Here is a 24,516-nt window from a genome sequence, read left to right on the forward strand (position 1 = left end):
GAGACAGGCTATGAACTCCTCAAAACCACACTAGAAGTCGTAGCCCAGCTTCCTGACCCACAGGCCAGCTATGGATTTTGCGATTTTGCTCCAAGCCCCTTGTGTTGAACCACCCCCATTGGAACAAACTGCATTTCCAAATGCCCACTTCAGATGCATTTTAATAAAAAGGAGGGTTTTTTTTTTTCATAACAGTATTTTGATTGCAGTTCATTCACTGAATCTGCTGACAACATGGGGCGGTGCTCTGGACCCCTTCTAGCTCTCGGATTCTTGTGGGTCTGGAAGGAGAACCAGTGGCACCTTTCTCCCTTTTAACTCAGTTTCCACCTGGGCCAAATTTTGCTTTTCTGAGAGCAAAGTCTCTCTTAGCATGTTCAGATTGTTGTCCTCTCTGGCTCCGGCCTCAGCCAAGTCTTGGACTTCCAGAGTTGTTGTTTCCAGTTTGTTTTTCCTCAGTGTCTTTTGATTTCTGGGAGGAGAGAAAATGCTGTTGAATCGGGGTTCCCTGAGCTGGGGGACTGAGGGGCTGGGGCAAGACTAGGTCTCGCAAGTGGACTAGTGAGGTGGAAAATCCAGTGGGCAGTTCTGGGAACTGCTGGGGGAGAAAGCCAAGATAGTGTGATGTTCTTTTGGCAGAGAAACAGTTTATACTCACCAGTGCATCGTCTCCCCAGATCCTCATTGCCACCATGAGCTCAACTATTATTGCTACAGGCTCCCCTTCAAGGTGACATGTGGCTCAAAAAGGTCAAAAAAGCACATACCTTAGACATGCACTTAAGTCTCCTGACTCTGGGTTCCGTGTTCTTTTCACCAACCCACACATTTTCTATCCCAGGACTTCGTTCTACTTAGTGCAGGTCCTTGTTACCCCACACCCCATCTCCACCCTCATCCCACCCCATCCTCAGACAAACTACTTTAGGGAAATTCCTAAGTAATCTTCCTGCTTCTAGGTCCTTGCTTTTCCAAACCAGCCCCCATGCATCAGTCATGTTTCTAAAACCGCAGTGTGCACACATCACGCCTTAACTCAAGCATCTTTAGTGGCTCCCGACTGCCCATGTCCTTAACCTGGCATTCAAGACCCAGCCTTCCTTCCAGTAACTCCCCTAAATGTCATCTCCTCGAAGGTGGTTTTACTCAAGGTACCCCTAGATTTCCTGGCCAGAGTAGAGGGACTGAGCTGTGGTAAGAGCTGACTGCCCAGAGAATCTGCTTGGGCCACAGGAGGAGTAGCTCATTGTCTGCCTTTCCCATGGACGGCCACTTTGCTCCCGAGTTGACCTTGTTGAGGGCAATGCCTCCTGACAGGGTAAGAAAGGCAAGGTCACCTTTTTAGAAGCTATATCCCTTTGGTTCCTCTTATGTCCTGCATCCAGACTAACCTTGCTAAAACATAAGACTTTCACGTCCCTGTTCAAAGCCATTCCCTGGCTCCCCAGTGCCCATGAGCTAGAACCTGAATACCTTGGCATGGCCCCCAGGACCCATACATTCTGGGTCCTGCCCCCTTCTTGTCCTCCCTCTATCCCCATTCCACTCACATGCCACAGCCACATGGCTGGGCCCTCCTCCTCCAGCGCGTCAAACTTGATGTCTGCTCTCCCTCAGTCTGGAAAGCTTCTTTGGCCCACCCTCCCTCTATCTCTTTGCCCTGAAGGCCCCAGATCCCACTACTGTGCTCCCACTGTACTCTGTATGTCCCATACTGAGCATCTGTCACTCTGAACTACACTTGTCCCCCTACCAAACTGTAAATTCTATAAGGCAGGGGCTGAATCCCTCTTGCCCATGACTATGGCTCCCACTCTCAGAACAGAGCTTGGCACAGAGCAGGTGCTCAGCTCTTACCTGCAGAATGAGTAGTGAATGAGGCCACAGCAATTCATAAGTACTAGTTCTCAGTGTGAACAAAGGGCACTGGGTGTGTTTTTTGTTTTTTACTTTATAGCAGAACTATGAAGAAAATTCATGCATAATATAAAAGCATAGAAGAAAGAGCACAGAAGCTAGGCCAACATTTCCTTAGATCCTTAATTACCTTATTCTGTACAATGGAAATAAATAACTTGTGCCTGCCCTATCTTACAGAGCTGTCTTGAGGGTCAAATGAGAGAATGTGAAGGTACTTTTTAAATTGTAAAACATGGTACGGATATGAGGGAGGGGTTCTCATTATTTTTGTTTGAAGGTTACTGATAGTGATGACTGGTGGGTATATAGTAATTGTTGAAAGAAAAATGGAAGGGAGGGAGGGAGGGAGGGAAGGAGGGAAGGAGGGAGGAAGATGTGTGAACCAAGCATTTATTGAATCATTTCTAGAACCCAACACTGCCAGTTGCTTGGGGAAACAAAATTGAGTCAGATGTGGTCTGTGTCCTCAAGGAACTCTCAAAAGTCAGCCCTGAAGTTTATCATCCAGGGAATTTAGCAAAATGCCAATGACCACCCCAGACCCTTTGTATCAGAATCTCTTACTTGTGAGAGTGGCAGAGCTGGGATTTGAACCCAGACCTATGTGACTCCAGAACCAGAGATCCTGACCTCTGCTTACTGGCCAGGGACAGGGGGTAGTAATCAGGGACAGTTGCTAGTTTTTCAACAGCTTTGTGTTGTCAAAGGACCCCAAAGGCTGCATTTTGCTGTCCCAAAGGGTGGCTAGCCAAGCCCCTATGTGACCCCTCCCTAGATTTCCCCACCTCCCCAGAGACCACCCCTAGGCCAGCTCCTCACCTGTTTGCCTGGATGCTCTTTCTCAGGAGGACGATGCTTATCACAATCACCACACCCACCAGGGCAAAGATGGAATAATTCCAAGGAGATGCTGGGGAAGGACACACAGAATGGAGCCTTGAGAAGAGGCTGGGTGCCCCTCAGGCCCACCAACAGTTGGGGCTTGGGCTCAGCCTCAGCTCACAGCACCAATCGTCCTCTGCTGTAGGCCGGGTGTCATAGAGAGACCCCTGCCCTGCAGGAACTCAGTTGTGGGGGAGAGAGACCGGGAGGCATGATTTCTGCTCTACAGAAGCCCTAATCTAAAGAGGGACAGCACGGCAGTTGGATAATTGTGTGGAAAGCGGGGGTGTGGGTGGACATAAACTTCACACTCTTCAGAGTTGTGCCAGAGGCCAGCCCTGTGCAGTGCGAGGAAAGGAAGGAAGGAAAGGAGGCTGGGGGTGGGAAGGAAGGGATGGCTGTAAAACTGTTCCACAACTGCCAAAAGAGAACACCTGAAGTGGCTAATCTGAATTTGGATAATAAGATCTGTCCACACAGTGCCAAAGCGAGTCAGGGTCCAGCCTCAAAGCTATTGCATTAGCTGTTCCCCTGCCAGGAATGTTCTTCCCACACATAATCTGCGTGGCTAATCATTTCATCTCCTGTAAGCCTTTATGCAAACAAGAGCATCTTAGTGAGGCCTTCCTTGACCATAGTACCTACACTTCTATTCCCTTTCTGTGCTTAGTTTTTCTCCTTATTACTCATCACCAACATACTATGCATTTTACTTGTGTGTCTGGTTTCTTTACTCTTTCATTAGAATGTATGCTCCATGAGGGCATGGACATTTGTGCTTTATTCACTGCTGTAACCTCAGTGCTGAGAACAGTGCCTGCTGCACAGAAGGAACTTAATAAATACTTGTGAACGATTGAATAAATGAGTGAATGAATGACCACAGCCCAAGGAGAGGAGGGTGCGGGTAGGCCAGACCCCTTGGGGAATTAAGACCCCTCAGCCTCGGTCCCCACCTTGGAGGACATGTGCAGCCTGAAGGATGAGGCTGTGTCAGGAGGCTTCAGCCAAATTCCACTGTGTTGAGGACAGACCCCCACCCCCGACCAGTCCCCCACCACTTACCATCTTCTACCCGAAAAAACCAAAGCATTTCTTCCAGCAGTTCCTGAGGCACCACGGTGCCAGCTGGAGCTTGGATGACACCGTCATTGTGGTCCATGCCCCTGTTCACGGTTGGGATACGTTTCTGACAATGAAATCCTTAGGCCCCTTTGCTCCCGAGCTGCCCGCCTGGGCTCCTAGGTTCTGGCCCTTGAGCAAAGCCCTGAAGACCCCTGGAAACAAAGCAGAGAGCATGGATGGATACCCCACCCCAGTTTGACCTCCCTTACTACCCTAACCCAGCTCTCCTCTGGCGCAGAGTTACTGGACCAAGACTGCCTCAGGGCAGGTAGGGTCTGGAGAGGCAGAAACCATTGAAGTGGGTGACACTCAAATATTTATTGAGACTCATCATGTGTGGAGAGGAGCACTGACCTGGGAGTAAGGAGGATTGAGTCACTGGCAGGCTGTGGGACCCTTGTAGGGGACATTTTTCATTTTTGCCTGCCCAGCATCCCCATCCAGCTTCTGCAGCCCAACGCATTAGGTCACCCGGGTTTCTTAGCAAATTGTCCCACCTCTCACCATTGATGCCATGTAATAGCCTATCACAGGCTCCTGTCTCCCCACAAAGCCTGGGCCTATCAGTCTCTCTTCTGGAGACCTGAGACACAGAGCTGAGAATAGGAAAAAGTGCCAGAGAAAGGTAGTCGCCAGCTCCTGCTACTGAAAGCTGGGCTCTCCTCTTTCTCCATCACCATTCCTAGGCCAGATTGGTCAGTCCTCAGCAAACCTCTGATAACTTTTTTTTTCTTTCTCTTTTTCTTTTTTGGACATGTTGTCAGAATTGTTTTTCTGCCATTTGCAACAGAAAAAACTGAACTCATGTTCCCTGGATAAACCCCTTCCTTAATTTGAGCCTGTTTCCATTCCCACAAAACAAAACAGGTTAAGCTAATTGTGTTTACCAAACCTCAGTCAGTCTCAAAACAGTCACACATCGTGCTTGACATATTCTTATACTACCTGTACTATTACTACTTCATACAAAAATTCCCACTCTCCAGATTAAAATAAGAAATAGGTGCAATTAACTTTGTTTAATCCAACATATCCCCAAAAGTACCATTTCAATGTAATCAATATAAAAATGGTTGAGATATTTTGCATGTTTTTGTACCAGGTCTTTGAAATTGGGTGTAAATTTTACACTTATTGCATGTCTCAGTTCTGACTAGACACATGAGGCTTCTGTATGATACATCCCAGGTCTGTGCCCAGGCTGGGGCCCGGCTGTGGCAGCTGATTCTCCCAGCTGTTCTGGGCTCCTGACAGGAGGCCTCAGGCCATGGGAAGTGAGCCTTGATCTAAGACCAAGGGGCTGGCCCCTCATCTGGCTCTGCCTCTGGTTAATTTGTCTAGGCAAATCCCTGGGTCCTCTGAAGGAAATAATAAAAATAGAGGTAGAAATCAATGAAATCAAGGCAGGGGGGAATTGACAAGATGAACAAAACCAAAAACCTGTTTTTTAAAAATATATTTATAAATAAATCTCTGGCAAGATTGATCCAGAAAAAGAGAAAAGATACAAATAGAACCAAAGTTAGACCAGAGATTTAAATATATAGAAATGTGTTTTGAACCTGGGGCACCTGGGTGGCTCAGCTGGTCAAGCATCCAACTCTTGATTTTGGCTCAGGTCATGATCTCATGGTTCATGAGTTCAAGCCCTGTGTGGGGGTCTGTGCTGACAGTGCAGAGCCTGCTTGGGATTCTCTCTCTCCCTCTCTCTCTCCCCCTCCCCTGTTCTCTCACTCTCTCTCAAATAATTTTTTAAATGTATTTTGAACTATATACTAATAAACTTGACAAACCAGAAATGGATGAATTTCTAGAAAAATAGAAAATGTCAAAACTAGACAAGATACTTGAAACTCTCAGAAAAATAAAGTCCAGGTCTAGATGGCTTTAATTGTGAGTTCTAATAAACTCTCAATAAGCAGATAATTCTTACTTTAAATAAGTTGTCCCCCAAAATGAACAGCACCAATTGGATTGTTCTTTTAACACTGGTTTCAAAACTACATGAGGACCATGCAAAAAGAAAAGATTATAGGCCCACTCACTTATGAAAGTAGATGAAAAAATCCTAAATAAAGTACTAATTGCCCAAATTCAACAATGTATTAAGAAAATCATTACCAAGGAAGCTTAATACCAGGAATGGAAGGACAGTTTGACATTAGAAGCTTGTATGATATAACTTTTATGTGGATTCTAAAAAAAAGAGTTAGGGGCACCTGGGTGACTCAGTCAGTTAAGTGCCTGACTCTTGGTTTTGGCTCAGGTCATGATCTCATGGTTTGTGAGATGGAGCACCGGGTTGGGCTCCATGCTAGGCATGGAGCCTGCCTGGGATTCTCTCTCTCTCTCTCTCTCTCTCTCTCTCTCTCTCTCTCTGCCCCATCTTGCTCATGTTCTCTCTCTCTCTCTCTCAAAATAAAGAACTTAAAAAAATGAATAAAAATAAAAAATAAAAAAAATTTTAAAAGTCAAACTTGTAAAAAATGGAGGGAAATGGTAGTTGCCAGGAAATGTTGGGGGGGAGATAAGCTTTATATTATTTAAGGGTACAAACTTGCAACTAGTAGTAAATAAGCCATAGTGATCTAATGCATAAAATAGACAATAATATTATGCTATAATTATGTAATGTGATAAATACAATTACAAAGACAATCATATTACAATATATAAATGTATCAAACTAATATACACATGAAATTTACACAATATTATATGTAATATAGATTCAATTAAATACATGAATACAAAAATAAAGTGTAAAATTTGTTAGGAAAGATGTAAAACTCATAATTCTCAGATGACAAGATCATCTACTTAGGCACACAATTAGAACTAATAGAAGCATTTAGTAAAGTTGCTATATACAAGTTCAATAGCATTTCTCACAATATTAGTGAAATTGGAAAATTCGATAAAAATAAGACGTCACTCATAATAGCATCAAAGCCATAAAGCATCTAGATAAACTTTTCCAAGCATAGAAAAGACCTCTATGAAGAAAATTTTAAAACTGTAGGACAAAAAAAAATTTGGTCTGAATAAATGGAGAGACATCTATGATTTTGGAAAGGATAGATATATTATGAACATGTCAATTATCCCCAAGTTAATCTATTAATCCAATATAATTTCAATCAAAATTCTAGTTGGACTTCTTGCGGATCTTGATAAACTTATTCTAACATTTATATGGAAAAAGTAAACATATAAAAGTAGCTAAGTCAATCTTAAAAAAAAAGAGGAGAGACTGACCCCACTAGAGGTTGAGACATAGTGATAAAAAATGTGGTTTTGGGGTGCCTGGGTGGCTCAGTCACATGAATGTCTGACTCTTGATTTTGGCTAAGGTCATGATCCAAGGGTTGTGGGATGGAACCGGCATCAGGCCCCGAGCTAAGCCTGGAGCCTGCTTAAGATTCTCTTTCTCTCTCTCCCTCTGTCCCTCTCCCCCACTCACGTGCTCTCTCAATCTCTCTCTAAACAAATTTTTAAAATATGGTTTTGACACAAGACCAAATCACTATACCAACGGATCAGAACAGAGATTTCATAGAGACCTATGTACACGTGGGAACTGGACACACTAACCAGTAGGTAAAGGAGGAATTGTTCAGTGGATGATGTCAGGGAAACTAGCTACTGATGAAGAAAAGGAAGACGAGGTGCACATCTAACAAACAGCAAACTGAAGTAGACACCAAAATTAAAGACCTAATTGGAAGAGGAAAAAATATAAGTTAATAGAAGCAAGGTAGGACTTCTTAAAAGCTCAAATCTTCAATAACAAAAAACTGATGGATTTGATTATATCAAAAATAAGATTATCCGTTCAATGAAGAATACCCTCAATAAAGTAACAAGCACATTTCCAGTTGGGATAAGATATTGATGACGCTTAAAATCAAGAAAAGACTGATATCTAGAGTATATAAAGAATTCTTGCAAATTAACAAGAAAAAGATAGGAACCGTAATAAAAGATAAAGGATATAAACAGGCAACTTACAAAATCAGAAACCCAAAGGCTAGCAAGCATATGAAAAAGTGATCAATCTTTTGGTAATCAAAAGAATGAAAATTAAAACAAAAATGAAATAGCACTTGACATCTATCTGATGGACATAGTTTAAATGGTAGATAATGCTGTGTGTTGGTAGAGCTCTGGGACTATAGCCTTAGGCACTAACAGAGGGCGTGTAGACAGGCCGCCATCTAGAGCAAATCAGCCAAAGTGTACACGACTCACGACACAGCAGTTCTGCTCCTGAGTATGTATATATCCCAAAGAAATTATCCCCAACAGATAAGGGGGCATGCCATACCACTTAGGAAAATTCAAAATATATGCACACAAAACTACATGTTTTACAAAACACATTTTTAAAAAAAGATACACATTACACATATTAGGATAGTTATCTCTGGGGGAAGAGGAAAAAGGGGGCAGGAATGGAAATAAAAGTAAAGAAGTAAAACAGAAGAGTTTTGAGCAGACCCACGGTGAAAATGTCATGGGGCTAACCAAAAACAAACACAAAAAGAGAACAGAGGGTCTCGGAGGCAATCTCAAGCTCCCCTCTTCTGATACAGCTTTCTGCAATAGCCTTGGACGCTCAGTCAGGAACATCCAAAGATAGCTGGATGGCAAACAGCCAACTAGAAAAACAAAGTACTAGTAAAAGGATTGACATCAGAGTTTTTTTCCAACTCTAAATGTTCTGCGAGAAATAAAGAAGCATCTACATATTTTGAGGGGAAATATTTTGACACAAATATAATACTAAGCAAGTTTGGGGCACCTGGATGTCTCAGTAGGTTAAGCGTCCGACTTCAGCTCAGGTCATGATCTCACAGTTCATGGGTTCGAGCCCCACGTCGGGCTCAGTGCTGACAGCTCAGAGCCTGGAGCCTGCTTTGCATTCTGCCCCTCCCCTGCTCATTCTCTGTCTCTATCTCTCAAAAATAAATAAACTTATAAAAAATTTTTTTAAATACTGAGCTAAGTTTTTCATATATGAATGATCATTTGCGTGTCAAGATAGAGATGGAAGTCAAGGAGAAAGAAAGTGTTTTATTTTATTTTATTTTTATTATTTTAAAAAATTTTAAGTAGGCTCCATGCCCAATGTGGAGTCCAGTGTGGGGCTTGAACTCATGACCCTAAGATCAAAACCTGAGATGACACTTAGTGAGCCACCCAGGCGCCCCCAAGAAAGATCTTTTTTAGACTTTCCTGGACTTGGAAGGTTACTACCTACTTACTCATTACTTACTGAACATCTGTTGAATAAGGAAAAGACAAAGTTACAGGAATGGCTAATGTATGATTTGCTGTTCCAGCTCCAGCTGTCTGTCCAGAGCACTTGCTAAGAAAGGTTGTGATTTTCTGTCCAGTCTCAGATGCAGGAGGGTCTGGATTAACTAGCAACATTGGCCATAGGCTCCTGTCACATATGCAGACCCCCCCCAAGACCCACAGAGAAAAGAGCGTGAAGGTCAAGATAGCCAACACTGACTCTTTCTGGGGAAGTGGATGGGGCCTGGATATGTGGGGTGTTCACTTTGAACATTTCTGTACTGTATACGTTTCTCATGAGTACACACTACCTTCATGCAAACAATACATGTAATTATATATTTTTAAATGTATATATTTTGTATGTATATTTTAAGTATTATTTAGCGTATTTGTATTTTTTTAGTGTTTGTGTATATTCTATCTTTTGAGACAACAGTTCCAATTTTGGATGTTTAATGGAACTAATAAGATGTCAGTTCTTCCCAGCTTGATCTATGGATTCAGTGCAATATCAATCCAAGATCCCAGCAAGTTATTTTATGGATATGGACAAACTGATTGTAAAGTTTATATGGAGAGGAAGACCCAGAGTTAGTCAACATAACACTGAAGGAGAAGAGAAACATCAGAGGACTGATGCTACCTGATTTCAAGACTTACTATAAAGCCACAGTGGACAAGACAGTGGTGTACAAATCTGCATGTGGGCTGATGTCCACAGTGGAATGTGTGTTTTAAATATGTATAATATTGTTATAATAAACATACGCCAACAAACAATGACAACATGAATACAAGCCTAGAACTGAGAGCCAGCCCTCCCTGCTTGTGTTAGAGGCCACAGGAACAAAGGACACGTTTCCTTCAGAGCGCTTATCCAGTTTCCTTCTAGAATGGGCATCGTATTAATATACCTGCTTTAAAAAAATTATTAACTAGGGGCACCTGGGTGGCTCAGTCACTTAAGCATCCGACTTCAGCTCAGGTCATGATCCCACAGCTCGTGGGTTCAAGCCCCACATTGGGCTCTGTGCTGACAGCTCGGAGCCTGGAGCCTGCTTCGGATTCTGTGTCTCCCTCTTTCTCTGCCCCTCCCCCACTCATGCTTTGTCTCTGTCTCTCTCAAAAATAAATAATTTTTTTTATTATTAATTAAACTTCATGATTTATTTGGCTTTCATTTTTCTGTGAATGTCTTTTTTCCTATTCCAGGGTCCCATCCAGGATATCCCATTGCATTTAGTTATGTCTCCTTAGGCCCCTCTGGGAGATTCCTGTGTTTTACACAGGGCTTAACCATCTGCCATGGGACCGTGATTCCTGCCAAAGAGCCCGAGCCACCCATCCCCATGGGAGGTTGATGACACTCACCTGGGATCTGACTTCCTGGGCCTGCCTTGATCTGCTGCTGGGAGCAGCGTTGGTTTCTATGTCCTCCCCTTACCGGAGCACTGGATGGTCTCTGTGCCTGAGCACCCGTCACAGCCGTCACCTGGGGGAACAGTGCTGTAGAGCCTGTGGCAGTGGGGCCCAGCTGGTAGCTCTGCCCTTAGCACACGCCCAGGCCTGGAACCTCCTCTGTCACTCCAGGGTGAATGACCTCTTGAATGAGTGGCCTTAGATGACAAACAGGCTCCGCCTGGCTTTCACGATCTGCAAGAGCCAGCAGCTCCATACTTTCCTTCCTATATGTTGATCTGAAGTAAAGAGAAAACGTGGACTGTCTTTCCAGCCCAGGCAATGGGCTGGGGAAGACCCTCAGTCTGGGTGTTCCATTACTGCAGGGGGATATGTGGTATACCCGCCCCAGGCCTCTGTTTCCTGCTATTATCAATATTTAACCACAGAGCTGGGAGCCAAGCCTGGCCTTTTATAGCCTGTGCTTTCTCACAGTGAAGGTCATGGTCTTATGTAAATTCCCTACAAGAAGCAGTAAAACAAGACCTTTGGAGGGCTAAGTGTTGGGGGAGGCAAGGCAAGTGACCCAGAGAGGAGGAATTCCACAGAGTAGGTTGAACAACATCAAGCGGGAAGGACTTGGTGGGGAAGCAGAGCAAGGCCAGACCCATTTGATTTTTTTTTTTTTTTTTTTTTTTTTTTTTTTTTTTTTTTTTTTTAATGTTTAGTCTTGTGAGAGAGAGAGAGTGAGCTGGGGAGGGACAGAGAGGGAGACACAGAATCTGAAGCAGGCTCCAGGCTCTGAGCTGTCAGCACAGAGCCTGATGCAGGGCTCGAACCCACAAACTGTGAGGTCATGACCTGAGCCGAAGTCAGACACTTAACCGACTGAGCCACCCAGGTGCCCCCAGACCCATTTGATTCTGATTGTCAGTGGGCTCTGGGCTTTCCCACCCACTGCCTTCTTGCATCTCCAACAGTCTTTGGAGTTGGCTCAGCAAGGAGTTCCCATTTCACAAATGAGCAAACAAATTGAGTGAGGTCAGGTGACAGGTCCAAGTTCCTCTCTAAGTTAATACTGGTTAACGATGTGGATGATGGCGTGGTGCAGAGAAAAGGAGACCCACTAGGAGAACCTAGTCCTACATGGAACCCCAGCTCCTCATCATTTCCTAACTCATTTCCTAACATTCTTTCAATAAATACTACTTGAGCACCTCCTGCATGGATACATGGATACAAAGACACTGCTCTCCTGGAGCTCTCTCTTTAGGGGAAGGATGGACAAGCAATAAAAAAGGAAACAAAAACAAGATCATTTCAGCTGGTGACAATTTCTGTGAATAATTTAAACAACAAAATGATATATAGAGAGATTGGGTGGGGGAAATGTGATTCCTATATGACTGTGCTAAAAACCAAATGCCAAGGCCCATGCAAAGATCTGGGACAGCAGGTGTTAAGGCACTGAAGAAATAATGAAAAAATGGGGAGGGGGTAAAGGAGTTGAGAGATAGTGATAAGGGGAAGTGACCAGAGATAAAGTTAGAAGCGGATTATGCAGAGCTTTGTAAAACAGGATGGGTTTGGGTGAGATGAGAAATCACTAGACAGGAAGTAACGTGGTCTGACTGACATTTATCTAAGATCACTTGGCCTGCTGGGTGGAGAATGGATTGTAAAAGAGCAAAAGAGGGACTAGAAGACTGTTGCATTCATCCTGGCAAGAGACAGCAGTGGTTTGGATCAGGATAGTGACCATGGAGACAATAAGAAGTGCTCTGATTCAGCGTGCATTTTGAGGAGAAAGGCAGATGATAGTTTTCATGAGAGAGGAACTCAACACTAATTCTCTTAAGCACAGAAGGAATTCAAAAGGAATTTATTGGCTCATATAACTGGGAAAGGCAGGGTGGAGCTGACCTTAGGGATAGCTGGAACCAAGAGCCTGAAGATCCTTAGCTCTTTCTCTCTTCAGCTCTCTCCCTGCTTCTTTCTGGATATCAGGCTCCTTGTTCCCACAGGCTAGTCATCTCCAAGAACCTGGACCAGGCTGCAGGAAATCCAGGCTCATATCTTTATGGATGGAAGGGAAGGAAGTCCCCTTTCTCAGATCCAGTTTGGCAGTTCCTGTAAAAGGGCTCTATTTGTCCTTGCCCTGATCATATATCCATGTTTAGGATCAGTTGTTATGGCCGGGAGGTGAGGTACCTTGGATGGCTCAAATCTCATGCCCATCGCATAACCGTGGCTGTGAACTGGATAGCTACTCCTGTGGGTCCCTGGAGTGACTCCTTGACCTCAATCTTCCACTATCCTCTCTGTCTGTCTTGGAGGAATGTCACGGGGGCCTTAAGAAATAAAGCATTGCCAGAACTCAGAAGTCTTCTTGTGTCCACTTCTTGTCACTATCCCCCACAAAGGCAACCACTATTCTGACTTCTAATACCATAGATTAGTTTGGCTTAGTTTTATACTTTATGTAAATTGAATCAATCAAGTATGCAATCTTTTGTGTCTGGCTTCTTTGGCTCAACATTAAACTTATAGCATTCATCCATGTTATTGTGTATAGTTGTGGTTCATTCATTCTTATCTACATAGTATTCCATTGTGTGACTATGTCACAGTACTTTTTATCTATGGATCTTGTTTTCAGAAGAAAAATTTCAACCCATCTACTTCTTTCCATTGTCTTGAATACAGATAAAATGGTGAAAAGGACATTTAAGGACAGAGGTCATTATATTACAACCTATGAGCCAAATTTGACCTGCGGCTTATTTTTGTAAATAAAGTTTTATTGGAACATGGCCATGCCATTTGCTTACATAATGTCTATGGCTGCTTTCACACTACATTAGCAGAATCAAGCAGTTGTGACAATGATTGTATACCCTGCAAAGCCTAAATGTTTACTCTTTGGCCCTTTACAGAGAAAGTTTGTGGACCCAGGCAATGAGATAAAGGAATCTGGCTCCCTGAATGACCTCATGGAGCAGAGCAGCCTACCTTCCCTGGACCAACTGACTACCTCTGGAGTGTTCTATGTGAGAGAAGTAAACTTTGACATGATTCGAGGTCGCACTGTGCTTGGGATCTCTTCACTACAAAAATCTAGCTAGTACTGTAACTAATACATACATTATTTGTGGCTAATAACTGCTGAGTAAGTGAATACCATAGCATTAGAAGAACTAAGTTCTGATCCTGTTCATCCTTGCTACAACCAGCCATGCACCCCTGAGCTTGTCATGTGGACCTCTTTTTCTTATCAAACTGTATAAGCTTCAAAAAGAAGTAAAAAAGAAAGGTATTTTAGAAATTGTTATCAAGAGGAGCCAATTATGTGATGACAAAACACAGGCCCTTTAAACTCAGGATATTTTCACCTGGCCCAACCAGTTAGCTTTTCTGTTTTAAAACAAAAACAAAACAAAGAAAAAGAGGGTCTCCTGGGTGGCTCAGTTGGTTCAGCATCAGACTCTTGATGCTTTAAAAAAAAAAAATGTTAAAAAAAAAACCCCACCATGAAAAAGGACTTTTTTCCTAATAACAACGGGTGGTGAAAATAGAAAAATACACACTGAGTTGTCCAGGGTCTTGACTCCTCTGCTCAGGGCACTTTAATCTCAGCCCAGGGTTAAGGTACCAGGTAGGGTCCTGCCCTGCTCCAGGGTCTAAGGATAAGCATCTTCCTGCCCTCAGTCTCCTGCTTCTCACACTGAGGATATGATGCCCTCGAGGCTGACAGCCAGCAGAAGCATCAAGGTGGTGGAGACTGCTCTGTATTTCCAGGTCAGCCTGTTCTGCTCCTTGGAGTGGGCCATCTATCATCAGCTGATGCCAGGAAGGGCAGACAAGCCCTTGCTTGTTTTTACCTCCATTTTCATAAGCATCACATACTCAGAAGCCAATTGAATAATTCAGTTCAAACAATAATTCTGGAAAGTCCCCAATAGCAGCACATTCTCTTCTCAGTAAAGAAAACTTAATGGAACATAAAATGAAATCTAGGGGCATCTGGGTGGTTCAGTTGGTTAAGCGATGGACTCTTGATTTTGGCTCAGGTCATGATCTCACAGTGGTGAGATCAAGCCTTGCTCTGGGCATTGAGCCTGCTTAGGATTCTCTCTCCCTCTGATCTTCTCCCACTTATACACAAGCACTCTCTAAATAAATAAATAAATAAATAAATAAATAAATAAATAGCAAAGGAAATCTAAAAGTAGTGATGTAAGGAAATGACAACACATGGGAGCTGAGATGGATGGATAAGGATGAAATGTTCAAGATCTGGGAAGGGGTTAAATTATGATACCAACAGAACCACATATTTCTTCTAGGGGCCAATTTTTATATTAAACCTGGAGGAAGGAAACATATAGTAGAATCAGTGGGGCATTTTTTGAAAAGGTAGGGCAATTAAGTCCAAAATTACTGGTGCTTAAGCACTGACTTGATGCCTCCATCTGCAAGATGGTGGTTGAGAAGAGAGATGGGTATCCAAAGGGAAGCCATCTTTGTGCTGAAGTAAAATGATCTAAGAGAGCAAATTCTTTTTCAACAGATCCATAACTTGCTGGAAGCATTTCAGGAACATTTGCAAAGTATTGGAAGTTTGGGCAGACTGGTGTATAGCAATGGAACAAAGTATGTACTTTCTCCAAGAGAGGACATTCTGCAGCCACCACTTCCATCTTAGCTATAAGCATTTGAAACTTTCTATGTTGCTGACCCTTCTTTATAATCCTCACTTTTCTGTCTTTGACCTTTTGCGCCTGGCTACAGTCTAACCAGTTATCTCCTTCAGTTCCTGACTAAATCAAAGTCCAAGAGTAAGCAGAATAAAATCAGTCTCTCAGCCTTTCATTTTAATTATATGGGACATGTGAAGTTTAATCATTCCCGTAGACAGCCCTGTAGGAATAGCTTCGTTTGAAAATGAATTGCTAAATAATGTGAGGAATGACTAACCATTTGGTAAGAAAGCCTTGTGTGTTAATCTATCTGAATTTTGTTGTTATCACCTTTCACAAGCAAGTATTCTTTCAGGGGAACTACATAGCATATAGTTGGCACCAGCATTAAAGGAAACACTTTTTTTTTTTTAATGCTTATTTATTTATTTTTGAGAGAGAGAGAAAGAGTGCATGTGTGCTCATGAGCAGGGGAGGGGCAGAAAGAGAAGCAGAGAGAATCCCAAGCAGGCTCTGCCTGTAGGTGCAGAGCCCAATGCAGGGCTCCAACTCACAAACCATGCATGAGGTCATGACCTGAGCTGAGATCAACAGTCAGATGCTTAACCAACTGAGCCACCCAGGTGCCCCAAAGAAAACACTTGTGACACTTTAGTTAGGACCATTTAAAGTTTTATTACAATCTTGCTATAAGGGGAAAGGCCTCTGGCACTCCTAGTTTACAAATTCACCTTTGGTAAATGGTTAGATAATCATTGTTAGACTAGATTTTTAAAAGGAGAAAAATGTTTGATGAAAAGGTCACTAAGACTCTTAACTGGTGTCAGTTGGGTGGGTGGGTGACCATTTTCTAGAACAAGTCTTAATTGTCTTAAATTTAGCAGAAAATTTTCTAAGCATTTTTTTTTTTTTTTACCAGGAATCATAATTTCTTTCCAGAAGGAAGTTGTGAATTAAATCATTAAAAAAGGAGAAAAGTTCTTTCCTCAACCAGGTTTGGGACAATTTTTCTTTTTCTTTCTTTTTTTTTTTTATTATGAAATTTGTTGTCAAATTGGTTTCCATATGACACCCAGTGCTCATCCCAACAGGTGCCCTCAATACCCATCACCCACCCATCCCTCCCTCCCACCCCCCATAAACCCTCAGTTGACAATTTTTCTTTTAAAGCCTCTCCTTTTGTCTCAGATTATTTTTAAAGATCTGTCTTGGTCAAAAAAAAAAAAAAAAAAAAAAAAAAAGAGCTGTCTCTATGTTAATTACATTTCTTACCTAGATGATCACTTTTTACATCTTTTAAAATTTATTTATTTATTTTGAAAGAGAGAGAGAGAGAGAGCACGCGCACACAAGCTGGGGAGGGGCAGAGAGAAGATCCCAAGCAGGTTCCGTGTTGTCCACCCAGAGCCCCATGTGTGGCTGGAACCCATAAACTGTGAGATCATGACCTGAGCTGAAATCAAGAGTCAGACACTTAACTGACTGAGCCACCCAGGTACCCCTGCATTTTCTTAAAAATGGAGGCAAGTAGGCATACAAAACATACACAATCATCGTTGCCAGAAGTATTCATGATCACATTAATATTATTCCTTTCAACCAGCTTTGCATATTCGGGAAGAGTTTCTAAATGAATATTGTGTGATGATTCATTCTGGTGGTAACAATTTCATGCAGTTTACGAGCCTGAATTATTTAAGTGTTATTCTATGTATCATGTTTTATTTATTTATTTATTTATTTATTTATTTATTTATTTATTTTTAAGTTTATTTTTAAAAGAGAGACAGAGAGAGCAAGCAAGGAAGGGGCAGAGAGAGAAGGAGAGGGAGTCCGAAGCAGGCTCAGCATTGTCAGCACAGAGCCCAATGTGGGGCTCAAACTCACGAACTTTGAGATCATGATCTGAGTGGAAACCAACAGTTGGATGATTAACCGACTGAGCCATCCAGGTGGCCCCTCTATGTGTCATGTTTTAATTCACAGATCCAAAAGAGGCATCAATAAATGCACAAAGACCTTGCTGAATGGTGAGCCAAATTAGAATCATAAGATTAGAAGCAGAAAATTAACTCTTCCCTGTAAATTTTATAAGGCCTTGGGGGCAAGTTCCCATTCTTTCCATGGTGCCAGAAATGCTTTCTACTGACCTTATCAGTGTGTTTGCTCTGAGGCCAGAAAACAAGCACCATCTAATCACCTCACCAGGTTTGGTCATCAGTTTCCAAATCTCTTCTCTAGCTCCCTAAAGTTTGTCAGTGTTTCTGGCCTGCCCAGAAATGGCAGCCTTTACCACCTGTAAGATTATAAATCCATAAGCCATTTCCTTGGAAGACTTTGTGGTGTCATTTGTATATATGAAATGAGGAATCACTTATCATTCTGTTTGTTTGCTTATCATTGTTTGCAGATTTTATATCTCCAAAAACTTCATGGAAGTTAATGGGTTCTTTTAATAGTCTACATTTTGGAAGTTACAACAAAAAATTTCTGTCATCTATACAAAGGAAAAATAAAAATGTATTTCACTACCTCACACTGACTCACGACTATATATACACATGGTCAGGCATGTGATCAGTGTACTAAGTTGCATTATTAATACTCTATTATATATAAGCATCCCAATTATTTAATTAATTTTGATATACCTATTACATGTGTATTTTAAATAAGTCTACTAAATATACCTCATTAAGTGTACTAATATGCCTCATTACATATATATTTTAAATAAGTGTACTAGGGGCACCTGGGTGGCTCAGTTGGTTGAGCGTCTGACTTCTGCTCAGATCATGATCTCACACAGTTTGTGAATTCGAGCCCCGAGTCGGGTTCTTTGCTGACTGCTCGGAGCCTAGAGCCTGCTTCGGGTTCTATGTCTCCCTCTGTCTCTGCCCCTCCCCTGCTCGTGCTCTGTCTCTCTCAGAAATAAAATAAACATTAAAAAAATTTTTAATATAAATAAATAAGTGTACTAAATAATGATAGGTACAATATTGTTTAAAGCTTTAAATTTTGGTTTAAAAAATAAAATTATCCTTGTGAAGTATATGTTAAGATAATTTTATTGCATTAATTTTATTCTTGTAACTTGAATATGAGGCAAAAAGTACATTTCATACATACAAGAGTATCTGAAAACAACTTTTAAATAGGTTTATTGATTTTTTACATAGCATAGCATGATTTTTTATATAGCATACAATTTATTGATAATTTATATAACATACAATTCACTCATTTAAAGTGTACTTTAGGGGTGCCTAGGGGGCTTAGTCGGTTAAGCCTTCAACGATGTGTTTTTAATGTTTGTTTGTTTGTTTGCTTGCTTGCTTGCTTTAATTTTTAACATTTTTATTCATTTTTGAGAGCCAGACAGAGAGACAGAGTGCTAGCAGGGGAGGGGCAGAGAGAGGGAGACACAGAATCTGAAGCAGGCTCCAGGCTCTGAGGTGTCAGCACAGAGCTCGATATGGGGCTCAAATCCACAAACTGTGAGATCATGACTTGAGCTGAAGTCGGATGCTCAACCTGAGCCACCCAGGTGCCCCAAGCCTCTGACTATTGATTTTAGCTCAGGTCATGATCTCTGGTGAGATTAAGCCCTCCATTGGGCTTTGTGCTGACAGTGCAAAGCCTCCTTGGGATTCTCTCTCTCTGTTTCTCTCACATAACAAATAAATAAACTTAAAAAAGAAAAGAAAAGGAAGTGTACTTCAATGGCTTTTAGTATGTTCAGAGTCATGTAGCCATTACCAACAATTAATTTCAGAGCGTTTTCATCCACCCCAAAAGGAACCTTGTGCCAACGGCAGGCACCCCTCATTTCAACCAACACCCACCCCTGCCCTACTTTCTGTCTCTATAAATTTGCCTGTTCTGGACATTTCATGTAGATGGAACCCTACATTTATTTGGTCTTTGTGACTGGTTGTAAAATATATTGTGCAATCTCCAAGTATTTGTATTGTCTCAAGCTACTTCTTTTAATTACTTAATTTTTTTCAGATAACCAAAAATTCATTTATTAATTATTTTAGATTAATATGCCTAGCTCTTCAAGTTAATTGGTTATCTTGGAATTATGATTTAAATTGACATTAACTACTAAATGAATAGCTGTTGGTATTAAATACACAAGCTAAATATTACTCAGGTAATGCAAGCAATGTAATTCTGTGGTTCCACATGGTTTACAACATTGCCTGAGCTTTACATACTATACTTGTTATTATAATTAAATTTAGCTGAGACCCCATGGTTATATCTACATAGTCTTATATTTTTAGCGTTGACAATTTCAATGGCTGTAAAACAAGCACAGTGTAAGGAATTTGGAAATTTCAATTAATTAGGCTTATCAGAACATAAATCCAATCCTTACATGAGCTAAAATGGCTTTTTTGGCACTTTACTCATATTGTTATAAAATCAGAGTCTTTTTAAAAATTGGAGTATACTATACACATAGAATCCGTAAGTCACAAATGCATACCTTGATAAATTTTCACAACTGTGCAATCAGCTCCCAGACCAAGAAATGGAGTGTGACAAGCCACCTAGGAGCCCTCCTGGGCTCCCTTCCAATCACTGCTACCAAACTCCCTACAAGGATAACAACTGTCTTGATTCTAACACCGTGGATTAGTGTGTGTTTTGAACCTTATGTAAGTGGAACCACACAGAATATACCCTTTTGTGTCTGGCTTCTCTGACTCAGTGTTATGTTGGTGACATCTATCCATGTTGTTGCATGTAGGGATAGCTGGTTCATTCCCATTGCTGTATGGTATTCCAATTTTTGACAAGTCCATAAATTGTTTATCCATTCGATTGCTTCCAGTTTGGGGCTATTATGAAGAGTCCAGCTATAACATTTGTGAATTTGTCTTTTGGTGAACATGTATACACTAGGAGTGGAGTTGCTGGTCACAGCATATGCATATTTTCAGCCTTAGTAGACACTGCTAAATGATCTTCCAGAGTAGCTCTCCCACCGATAGTGTATGAGAATTCCAGTTGTTCTACATCAGTGCCAAAATTTGGTATTATCTTTTTTGGTTTTGGCCATTCTGATAGTCATGTGTTTATATCTCATTGTAGTTTCAATGTGCATTTCCTTGCTGACTAATATGCTTATTGACCCTTGGGATATCCTCTTTTGTGGGGCGTCCAGCTCTTTTTCCCACTGGGTTACCTGCCTTTTAAAATCGATCTATGGAAATTCTTTAATATTCTGAATACAAGCCCTTTTCTAGATATATGCAATGGATTTCTTTTAAACCATATTTAACACCTATTTAAAACATATTTAACTTGTCCAAGTACTTACCATAATCAAGAGTTTTGTTTGTTTTTTTAAGTAGAGCACAAGTTGGGGAGATGGACAGAGAGAAAGAGAATCTTAAGCCAGCTCCATGCTCAGCACAGAGGCAGACATGAGGCTCGATCCCATAACCCTGGGATCATGACCTGAGCCGAAATCAAGAGTCAGACGCTTAATCAACTGAGCCACCCTGGCGCCTCACCATAATCGAGAGTATTAAGTGAAACTATAATTTTGTATAATCTGTTCTATTTGTTTATCAAGTATTGATACAACTTTTAAGACGTTGGTTTAAAAGTCATATACAGAAAGATTTCTTAGGACCGGCCTAATATCTATTTGGATATCTTTCATTCCTTATATTGTAACCAGACACTTTCTATTAACAAAAACTCCATTGTTCTTTTTTTTCCTCCTATTATTTTCCCAGCAGTTCTTGAGACCCTTATTCTCAAGAATAATTTTTATAAATGGTTACCAGTCTCTAGACCAGTCAAATTATGAGTTCCATGAAATGTGAGAGGTATTACTATCTTGTCAATTTCCTTGCAGAGCTAGGAAAATGTACTTTATAAAAAAAAGAAATACTCCTTCCCTTTGTTAATATTGTACAGCTCTTTGCCTGGGGGGAGGGGAACCAAAGATTTTAAGATTTGATCTCTTTGTGTCTATTTTGGTATTTCTCTTGGTTTACTAGGTTACCTACAGCAGCAAGGGAAAACTTCCTTACCCTTAGGCTGCTCCTCATTCCCATAGTACCACAACTGGCTTCCCTTCCTGGGGCTCTGACATTCATCAAATGTCATTTGATCTCTCCAATTTCTCTCCTCAAGGACACCCAATCCTGTGGGCCCACGCTGCCTCTTAAGCTCTTTCCTGGGACGGAAGGACGCTCAGGCTCCTAGCAGGGGACAGTCTGTCCAGAAAACAGCCTCCTTACTATTTGTGTCATCATCTATAAGAGGTGGTTGGGGCAACCTATCCCTGTCTGTCCCCAGCAGGTGGCTTTGCAGTCCCAGTCCTGCTTTACAGAGCAGCTGGACACTTGATGAGGGACGTCTACTGAAAGTAAAGAGGGCAGTAACAACACTGACAGCCAAATCTAAGTGAAAAGTACTGGAGCTTGTGAATGAATTGTCCAGCAGTCTCAACGACAGGAAAGGTTGGTGAGCAGTGCCCCCTTGCGGAATTCTGGTGCAATCACAGGCAGAAGGTGGTAATAACATGGAACTTCTCACTAAGGGGTTGGCATCCCAAAAGGCTTCATTGGACTGCACCCTGTGGTTGGGTTCCTGACTGTGGCACTGGCCAGATGCCTGTGTACGGTAGACCTTCTCCTGGTCACATGTGGCATTGCCATCCAGACCACATTCAGGAATTCTTGTGGATTCAGGCATTGGCCATTTTACCAATCAGAGCTCTGACCATTTTCCTCCTTGTGCCCCTTCTCCATCTTTCCCAGTGCTCTTGCTGTTCTGTTCCTCCTTTTTGACTCTCAGCACTAAAGGGCTGATCACACACACACACACGCACACACAGAAATTTAATCTGTAACAGGTCTCCCCACTCCTCAGAAATCAGATACACATATTCAGGATTAGGGTGAAATGATGGGGAATAGGGAGAGGAGATGTTCCTGCTTCCTCTCTAGATCAGCTGTCCCACCCTCCAGACATTAAGGTCAATCTAACATTCTAGATTTCCACCAAACATCTCCACTTCCATTCCAAAGCATATGAAGCTGAACCGTCATCACAGTTACCACCTAGCAGTTTGTCAATGACCTTTCCTGTTTGTCAATGACCCTGCTCTTGTCTTGTCACCCAGACTCAGAACGTGGAGAAATTTCATTGATTCAGCATACACACTTATTCCGCTCATCAGGAGAGAGAACTCCCTGGAAACTGGAGTACCAGGGTAATATTATATCCCAGTCCTCTTGGGTGTGCTTTCTGGACATCTTAAGTTATTACCTAAAACTCCTTGCCATCAGGGACTGGAGTTCACATTGTCTCTGTGTGCTTTATTGTAGTTCCATCAATGGATTTTCTGGATGTAGAAGTGGACCTCCCCATACATTCCTAAATTACTACCACGGGTTTCAGAAATATTTCCATTTTCGCATCATGGGAAAACTTCAGCCATTACAATCATATCATGTTCAATTTTTTAAAAAGAAGTTTGCTGCAAATCAAAAGACCATCCACTAGAGGGGCGCGTGGGTGGCTGAGTCGGTTGAGAAACCGACTTCAGCTCAGGTCATGATCTCATGGTTGATGGTTTAAACCCTGCATTGTGCTAACAGCTCAGAGTCTGGAGCCTGCTTCGGATTCTGTGTCTCCCTCTCTCTCTCTGCCCCTCCCCAGCTCGTGCTCTCTCGCTCTCTCTCTCAAAAATAAATAAACGTGAAAAAGAAAAAAAGACCATCCACTAGAAAATAAGAAGTCAATGGCAGGAGACAACCCTGTAAGGGAAAGAAACCGGATTGGCCTTGGTCCTCAGACCAAGCAGTCGCTCTGTGGTCGGCAGAGGGCGCTGTGAACAACTCCTGCAACTCTAGGGAACAGGACTAGCTGTGGGGACCTTGGATTGCAGAAAATTAATCGTAGCATAATGCAGGTTAGCTCAAGGAGATGAGGTAAATACAAACAGTCACACTTTAGAGGCACCTGGGTGGTTCAGTCGGTTAAGCGCCCAACTCTTTCAGCTCAGGTCATGATTTCACAGTTCATGGCTCTGCACTGACAGTGTGGAGCCTGCTTGGGATTCTTTCTCCCTCTCTCAAAATAAATCAGTAAACTTAAAAAAAAAAAAGACAGCAGCCAGATTCTGGGGTGAAAACCCAAATGACTATGTGGGTTGCATTTATAGGTCATGTGGTATGGAAAAAGACCATTTTTAATATATTAGAATCATATTTTGCTTACTTGCAGAGGATACTGGAACAAAACTAGATTGAAGGAATAGAAGGTTTGGGTTCCCAGTTCACCCTCCTCATATGTGATCAGATGAGCAGAATCACTGGAAATACAGTCTCTCACTTCCTCTTTGCTTCTCTCTTTTCTATTCTACACACAGATGAATTTGTCAATGTTTATGCATAATAAGACAACTTCCCTCAGTAATTCCAAACTGTGGTGAGAAGCAGTGATTCCCACAGAACATGAAGGAGGCACATGGAAAAGCACATTAAATCCATGCAGGCAAGAGCTAGAGGCTTCTGGGAGCATATCTGAACTTGGCATTGAATAATGGATATCATTTAGAGAGTAAGTGATGTGAGGAGAGCAGTCTAGAAAGAATAGCAAGAAAAGACACAGAAGTAGGGATGTGCAGAGCTCATAATTTAGGGAAAAGGACTGATCCAAGGTCGCTGGGTCTAAGACTATGTGATGGGAAAATGTGTTAAGAGTAAGATTAGAAAGGAATCTAATCTTCACTCTATAGCTATAAAAAAGATGTGTGATCATACATGAGAAAGCCACTGTGTGGGCCTCCAGAATACAGAATCTAAGCACTAATGGCCCTTACAGGTCTTCTGGAGACAGCTTCTCTGATTTTTTTCCCCTGAGAATCTCCCCCATAGCATCGTTCTGTGTGGGAGGGAACCCACAGGATAGGGGCAAGACTGGGGCCTTCGATTCATCAGAATGTGAGGAAATAACTGAGACTCAGTTTCCTCAGGAACAAAATGGGGGACATTGACTTGCCTGGTACATAGGATTGCGATGAAGACCAAGTGGTTAGGATCACAGACTTTGGAACAACATGAACTAGCTGTCAGGACCTCAGGTAGGTAATTCTCTTGATTTCATTGAACCTCGGATCCTCTTCAATAAAATGATAATATTTGCCTTG

General features: G+C 42.0%; 1 protein-coding gene across 1 annotated transcript; it reads right to left on the reverse strand.

The window, feature by feature from the left end:
- Positions 1-153: 153 nt before the first annotated feature.
- Positions 154-11,288, reverse strand: SLC51B (solute carrier family 51 subunit beta). The gene is made up of 4 exons (XM_042941703.1): positions 10,603-11,288; positions 3,868-4,079; positions 2,740-2,830; positions 154-472 (listed from the first exon to the last, which is right to left on the reverse strand). Exons 2-4 carry the CDS (start codon positions 3,962-3,964, stop codon positions 259-261), a joined length of 402 nt encoding a protein of 133 aa, XP_042797637.1. The 5' UTR covers positions 3,965-4,079; positions 10,603-11,288; the 3' UTR covers positions 154-258.
- Between the last annotated feature and the right edge of the window lie 13,228 nt (positions 11,289-24,516).

This window comes from Panthera leo, chromosome B3 (genome assembly GCF_018350215.1).
Source record: "Panthera leo isolate Ple1 chromosome B3, P.leo_Ple1_pat1.1, whole genome shotgun sequence".
Taxonomy (NCBI): domain Eukaryota; kingdom Metazoa; phylum Chordata; class Mammalia; order Carnivora; family Felidae; genus Panthera; species Panthera leo.

Bases quoted from the DNA above. Each gene is read 5' to 3' on its own strand.
- SLC51B (XM_042941703.1), bottom strand. From the start codon at position 3,964: ATGGACCACAATGACGGTGTCATCCAAGCTCCAGCTGGCACCGTGGTG. The intron at 2,831-3,867 runs GTAAGTGGTGGG...GTCCTTCCCCAG, and splicing joins GTTTTTTCGGGTAGAAGATG to CATCTCCTTGGAATTATTCC. The intron at 473-2,739 runs GTGAGGAGCTGG...CTCTCCTCCCAG, and splicing joins AAGAGCATCCAGGCAAACAG to AAATCAAAAGACACTGAGGA.